At 40.1% G+C, this 7,714-nt stretch overlaps 1 protein-coding gene across 1 annotated transcript; it reads right to left on the reverse strand.

Moving 5' to 3' along the window:
• Positions 1 to 3,817: 3,817 nt before the first annotated feature.
• LOC134504350 (olfactory receptor 5AP2-like) lies at positions 3,818 to 4,756 on the reverse strand. Its single transcript, XM_063313563.1, has one exon. It carries the CDS (start codon positions 4,754 to 4,756, stop codon positions 3,818 to 3,820), a length of 939 nt encoding a protein of 312 aa, XP_063169633.1.
• Positions 4,757 to 7,714: the final 2,958 nt, after the last annotated feature.

The raw sequence follows: 7,714 nt of genomic DNA on the forward strand, positions 1-7,714 counted from the left end.
ACAACAAAGGCCCGCATAGTTAAAGCAATGGTGTTCCCTGTAGTAACATATGGCTGCGAGAGCTGGACCATAAGGAAGGCTGAGCGAAGGAAGATCGATGCTTTTGAACTGTGGTGTTGGAGGAAAATTCTGAGAGTGCCTTGGACTGCAAGAAGATCAAACCAGTCCATCCTCCAGGAAATAAAGCCAGACTGCTCACTTGAGGGAATGATATTAAAGGCAAAACTGAAATATTTTGGCCACATAATGAGAAGACAGGACACCCTGGAGAAGATGCTGATGCTAGGGAGAGTGGAAGGCAAAAGGAAGAGGGGCCGACCAAGGGCAAGATGGATGGATGATATTCTAGAGGTGACGGACTCGTCCCTGGGGGAGCTGGGGATGTTGACGACCGACAGGAAGCTCTGGCGTGGGCTGGTCCATGAAGTCACGAAGAGTCGGAAGCGACTAAACGAATAAACAACAACATAAGTCAGTTAAATAAATAAAATCTTAAATCTTACCTTTTTAAAAATTGGGGAACAGTCCTAACAGCCAAGCTTTTACCTGATCAAGCACTCATGAAGAAGACCCAATTTATATCAGAAGGCTGGATAAAATTTGCCCCATACTGATTGGCAGTATGCACTACTACTATGCAAACTGCATCCAGATAGGGAATATTTTGATGCTCAATTGTGTGATGACACAGTTTACTGAAGAGAATGCTGTTTTGCAGTATTCTGGCTGCTGGAACATCAAGATCAAGAAGGAGAATCGGGCTTCCGATGCTGGAAGCTTTTTGAAGAATATTCGGACTTTTCAAGGCAGGCGGCAAAATTGGAGACTTCTAGGGGGAAAGCTCTGTGTATAATGATGATATATATAAATACATTGCTTTATTTCGAAGTGGGATAATTGCTCAAATATGTTTATCAGGATGGCTCTTTAAGGGTTTAAATAGATGCTTCTGTTTTTTGTATAACACTCTCATCTTTGGTAAAAGGATATTAACAAAATTACCTTTTTACACAGTATATATAATAGTAATGAGATGTATGCAGATTATTTTTTGTTAGTTTAGTTGGCAAAGAGGAATACAATTATACTGAAGAAAGATAATATTTAACTGTTTGCTTATTAGGGGAAAAAACATGTTTGAAGGGGATTTTCTATGTTCTTTAAGGGGGAAGGAAAATTTGTTTTAGAGAAGAATGCTGTATTGAGAATTGAAAGGCTCTATAGAAATAATGTTTATCATAGTTTAAAAAGGGATTGATATTGATTTACGTATATCTTTGCTGTAGAAAGTCGGAAGTCACTCTGTAGTAGTTTTCACTGTATTTTTACACCTTTCTAGTTTCTTTTTCTTCTTTTGTAAGTTTTTTTTATTAATGCTTTTTATTTTTTACCTATATGTTGAAAATTTAATAAAATTTAAATCCCCCCCCCCCAAAAAAAAATCTGTCGCAGGGAGGACAGGGTCTTGAAATACTTGATTCAGTAGAGGACCGGTCAGCCCTCAAAACAGAGGGGCCCTGGCTATCTGATTACTCACTGATAAACACAGAGTCTTTGAGATCATATAGAGAGAACCTGAGGGAGAATCCCAAGTTTAGTCAATTGCTGACTTCACTGTTTTCCACCGCTCATGTATAGAAGTTGTAGGTCAGCCTTGCGAGGTACTCCAGGCAAGAAGCACACCCGGAAATACTAGCCCTAACTTTATTCTAAGGTTACATCAACAGAATCTTGCCAAGTCTGAAAGTACATCTCTCCCCCCTCAGCTTTACAGTCGAAGAAACTACGGAGGGTCCCTCCTGTGATGTCTGCCACGTCCACATTCCTCCTGCAGGCTCAGCTGCTGCTGGTCTGACCATTGTGTAGTCTGCTGTATCTTCTGCACTGTTGCTACAGCCTCCCTCCTCAATCTTGGGGTAAAGTAGGCAACGGGGAGGAAATTGGAGGAGGGGCACAGCTATCCAAACCCACCACCTGCTGCTGTTTCCTGTTCAAGGATGATGCGCAACTGGTGCTACCGTTGTGATGCTACGGATTGGTGGAATGCCAGTGTTTTTTACTTGGCAGAGTAGTTATGTTTTTATCCCAATATTGTGAGAATCAACCTCTAAAACAATGTCATCTCGGAACTGTTTTACATAAGAGATGTCTTCTACTTATTGCCAAAAATAAAATACTGATAATGCAATCCTTTAGATCACCTCCTCCAGTGTATGTGAAAGAGCTCGGATGTCCAAGATGGAATTTATTTCATGTGAGCTTGTCTCTCACCTCCCCTGCAACCTGCAGAACTATTTCCTGGGTGAGAGACAGCAACTTCAGACAGCCCCCAATTGCTCTGTGAGAGAAATGGCAAGGAATCCAACTATTGTAGAAATGAAACTGGCTTATCTGGCTTTTCTAAGCTGCTGGATCAGCCTATCCTGAAACCGTGGCAGCGTTTTCAGCTAAAAAGTTGGATGGAGAAAAATGGATAAAGAAGGGAAACATTTCTTACTTTCTAGAGTCCTTGGTGGTCTCTGAGTTTGGTTGTTTGCTTACAGATGTTTAGTTGCCCGACTAGGCAACATCTTCAGTGATAGAAAGGAGTGGGGTTTGCTCTCTGTTTATATACAGTAGCTTGCCCTGACAGTGTTGATGTGGGTGTTTACAACTACATGGCATCACTGTAGCATGCACACAAACCAACTAAAGCCCTCCAAAACACCTTTGGTAAACCAAAATACCCACTAGCCCAAGAAGTAAAAACAGGAGTCATCTACAACATACAGTGTATGGACTGTAACAGCCACTATGTAGGACAGACAGACAGAAGACTAGCTGAACTCATCCATGAACACCAACTAGCAGCCAGAAGACACAAAGAAAAATCTGTCCATGTGTTGGAGATGGATGGACAAAGATGTCTGTCCATCTCACAACACATGGAGAGACTCGACCATACTTTCAACTGGGAAACTGCGAGCATCCTAAACCAAGCTAAATCCTAAAACACTAGGGAATTCCTGGAAACTTGGCATTCAGACGAAGCAGCCATCAACAGACACATAGAGGTAAACAACATTATATACCATTCAAAAGAGACAATAGAAAAGTCAAAAGACCAGTACACTCCCTGGCCAGCAATCAACACCCAGATAAGCAAAAATTAACACCAGGATTAACACCAGATGAACAATCAAGCAGTAAGCAATACCCTAATCAAGGAACTACCAAGGAGAGAATAATGTCCCCACCAACACTGTCAGGGCAAGCTACTGTGTATAAACAAAGAGCAAACCCCACTCCCTTCTAGCACTGAAGATGTTGTCTAGTCAGGCAACAAAGCTTTTTAATGAAACACAATGACATAAACCATTTGGTACTAGAACACCTTTTATTTAAAGCTGAATTTTGGTAAAAAGGAAGACAGAAGGATATAAACCACTTGATAAAGCTGAATTTTGGTAAAGAGTAATGGCTTTAAAGGGATGCGGTGGCGCTGCGGGTTAAACTGCTCAGCTGCTGAGCTGCCGATCGGAAGGTCGGCGGTTCGAATCTGCGTGATGTGGTGAGCTCCCCTTGCTAGTCCCAGCTTCTGCCAACCTAGCAGTTTGAAAACATGCCAATGTGAGTAGATTAATAGGTACTGCTTCGGCGGGCAGGTAACAGCGTTCCACGTAGTCATGCTGGCCACATGACCACGGAAGTGTCTATGGACAAATGCCGGCTCTTCAGCTTTGAAACGGAGATGAGCACTGCCCCCTAGAGTCGGACACGACTGGACTTAATGTCAAGGCAAACCTTTACCTTTACCTAATGGCTTTAAAAGGTATAATCATGTATGTTGAACACGAAATGTTCTTGCTAGGACATTTCTAAAAGCACCCCTTACTTCCTGATTCCTCATGCTGTAGATTAATGGATTGAGCATGGGGGTCACCACTACATAGAACACAGAAGCCATTTGGTCTAGGTGATAATTCTGCCTAGAGCTTGGCCGTGCGTACATAAAGCTGAGACATCCATAGAAGATGGTGATGACCATGAGGTGAGATGCACAAGTGGAGAAGGCTTTCCTACGGCTCTTGGTAGAGTGGATCCTTAAAATGGTGACCAGGATATAAGTGTAGGAAGTGAGAACAGTCAAGCTTGTTGCTATTAAATTGAAGCCAACAAATACAAATACCAGCAGATAATTAAGACTGACATCTGAGCAGGAAAGAGCAAAAAGGGGAGGACCCTCACAATAAAAATTCTTAATGATGTTTGGGCCACAGAAGGACAGTCTAGATGCAGCCACTGTGTGCACCAAAGCATTAATGATCCCAGCAGTGTAGGAAATTGCTATCAGCTGAGCAGACTTTCTCTGGGACATGGTGACCAAGTAGAGTAGAGGATTGCAGATTGCCACGTAGCGGTCATAGGCCATCACAGCTAGGAGGTAGCACTCTGTGGTGGCAAAGAGAGCATAAAAGTAAAGCTGAGTAAAACAACCCCCATAGGAAATAATCTTCTTCTCTTTCAAAAGATTGGAAAGGAACTTTGGGGTGACAGATGATGAGTAACAAATGTCCAAAAAAGATAAGCTGGTGAGGAAGAAGTACATTGGTGTGTGGAGTTGCGGACTGATCCTGATTAAGATAATCATGCTTACGTTTCCCACCAGGGTGATGGCATAAACAGCAAAAAATGTCCCAAAGAGGATCAGCTGCACTTGTGGGTTAGCAGTCAACCCAGTGAGTATGAATTCTGTCACCTGTGTGCTGTTTCCCATGTAATCACAATACCACTGTTGAACAACACTTCAGTCAATTTTCCTTTGCTTCTCAAATATTTGTAATGTAGCCCAAGAGCAGAGTCAATTTTTAACTTTCTAGCCAAGGAAAGGGAAATTGGAAGGTTTCTGAGAAAGAACTCAACTAGTAGAATAATAGTCAGTTTACAGTGAGCAACATTCAGTCTGCATAGATAATGTTTTCTTCTGAATTACAGCTAGGTCATCATACCTATAGAATTAGGTGCTATGCAATGAAATAGCTGGGGTTATGTATTTTATGAAGTTCACTAGGCATCTGGACAAGAGCCATGCCAAGGTAACCATCTGTGTAGAAGGACACGTTGGGTATAACCTACAAGTTGTGATTAAAATAGTTCGAGTCCAGGAATAAATTTCTCCACTGGATTATTAAAGACAATTGATAACCATAAGAGTGCAACTGAAATCTTCAAGCAGAGCAACTCTCCTTTAAACCTGGAAAGAGATCAAACAAGTATCAGAGCAAATACCATTTGTACTTACTTTCCTTTCACAGGATGGCTGGACCAGCTGCAGTAAAGAATTAGCAAGCCAAACTAACTGAAGGAAGGCTCTTATCCCTTTCAACTGTGTATATTGCTCTGTTTGTGCATGCTGGATCTCCATGCTCTATGACTTGTAGAATCTGATCTTTGGACTAGAAGGGCTCCTCATTTCTAGAGATGATCCAATGAATTCTGAATAGCAAAAGCCACACTGATTCTCATATTGTATTTGTATGTGTTGGCTTGAATATAACACTTGTCTTGTTTCATCTCAAAATACCTATATATCTCAAAATATATTTATTCCTCACTGATCTTTTAAATTTCCTGATCTATCAAAGGTTTTTTAAAAAAACAAACAACAAGGTTCAAATCTTGAGGTCTTCTTAGATTCCCAAGTAGCCCCTGTTGTTTCTGATGCAATCTGATTTATGTAAAACACCATATTTAAAAAATAAATGGGCCCTGTGCATCATTTTGTATGCTTACCATGCAGGCTTGATCTGGCCCTTCTCTGAACATCCAGTGTCTTTGAAGTAACAATAACCTGTCAGCCCTTGAACTCCTAAAGCATAATCTCGCAAGCAACAAAAGACAACAATCGTACGATTAGCAAACTCACTTGTTTCCTTCCAGCTCAATAGCATCCATTACATTTTAAAGTATTGGTAATTTTTCAAGCTTCTGATTGTAGGTCTTTGAAGCTTATGCTAACATCCTTTTGCTGCTCTGAAGAAAGCCAGATATTTTCCTCCAGTCTTCAGCAACTCGACAGCTTTCTACGTTTCTGCAGACAATAATGTTTCCTTCAACTCTCTCTGGAATAATGGAGAAGAGAACTCTACTGAGAAAAACATGGGTTTGGGGAACTTCTCCCTGAAGTGCTTCAGATTGCTCCATGCACTGATTTGCGTTAAGTATACAGTCAAGATTCAGTAAACCGAATCAGAATTGTTGGAAATATTTACCAACGGAAAATGTAGTATTCAGTAGAGATCATATTATTTCCTCTTCTTTATTTATTAATAGTCCTTTTTCCACACAATGAAGTTCTTCATATGGAGACGAGAGCCTTTGCTCTGTGAGAGAAATGGCAAGGAATCCAACTACTGTAGAAATGAAACTGGCTTATCTGGCTTTTCTAAGCTGCTGGATCAGCCTATGGCAGCGTTTTCAGCTAAAAAGTTGGATGGAGATAAATGGATGAAGAAGGGAAATATTTCTTACTTTAATTCCATTTCAAACTTTAAGTGAGAGTAGAATAATATTAAATTGATTTCTAGAAATATTTGTAAATACTATTCCTAAGTAAGTAAGTAAGGAGTAATTATTTTAACCTTAAGGAGAATGAGATATTGGGTGATATCTTAATGGACTTCTCACTTTCTACTAATATTCATTCATTCATTCATTCATTCATTCATTCATTCTTTATTACAGTCGTAGACCAGTAATAAAGCTGGTCTACGTAGAGCATTAAAAATGCTCAAAAGTGTCCGATAAAATTCTCAGACATGATAAATAATACAATCCATATCATAGTTGTAATTTAGCAAGCTCACTATCATTTATACATAAAATCAAAGGAGCAACCTATGTTACAATATGTTAATACTTATTTGATTAAGACATCCTATAATTATTAATTATCAACTACTTAAATCCAATAAATGATAATATCTGAAGTTTGGATACATTAAATTATTTAAAAATGTTTACAATTAGTTATTCACCAGGTTTTGATGAATCTTTAAAGCTGTTGCGCAAAATCTTGCTACCTGTGCTGTGACTGCAGACCTCTCATCTTTAAGCAGAAACAAGATATTCAATGTCAGAACGGCCAGGGTACCTTGTAGTCATCAGGAAGGTAAATTTTGTTCAAATGTCTCTATAAAATGAACATCAAAGAAGGACATGTTCAGTGGTTTCTACCTGTCTGGAATCACAGGGACAGAGCCTTTCAGCCAATGCTTTCTGTTTATATTTGCCCTCTAGGACAGGTAAGGGGAGCATGACATCGTGCACGCAAAAAAGCTTTCCGATGGTTCACTTCCTCTAGCTGGCTAAGATATCTAGCAGGGGTGACAGTATATCTAATAAAGTCTGGAGCCAAGAATGATGGAGCTTTCTCTAAGTCTGCTTGCCTCCCCACATCCTTTACCCTTTGTCTCAGTTTTTGTTTTGCCTCGTTGTAGTCCAACTGAAGTATTGCAGATGAAGAAAAACCTAATTTTGCAAGGTTGGACTCAATAGCCTTAATCCATGAAGAGGAGAAATTATCTTGGAGGATTAATGGTGCAAGGCCTTGAGGAAAAAAAATTAAGTTTTAGCCAAAGATTAAAGGAAGCTATACAGATTCTTGATTCAGCTTTTGTCAATCCTGTCTCCAGGGGTAGACATGTGTTTGAGACACAACCAGGCATCTGGAGAA

Source organism: Candoia aspera, chromosome 1 (assembly GCF_035149785.1).
Source record: "Candoia aspera isolate rCanAsp1 chromosome 1, rCanAsp1.hap2, whole genome shotgun sequence".
NCBI classification, from domain to species: domain Eukaryota; kingdom Metazoa; phylum Chordata; class Lepidosauria; order Squamata; family Boidae; genus Candoia; species Candoia aspera.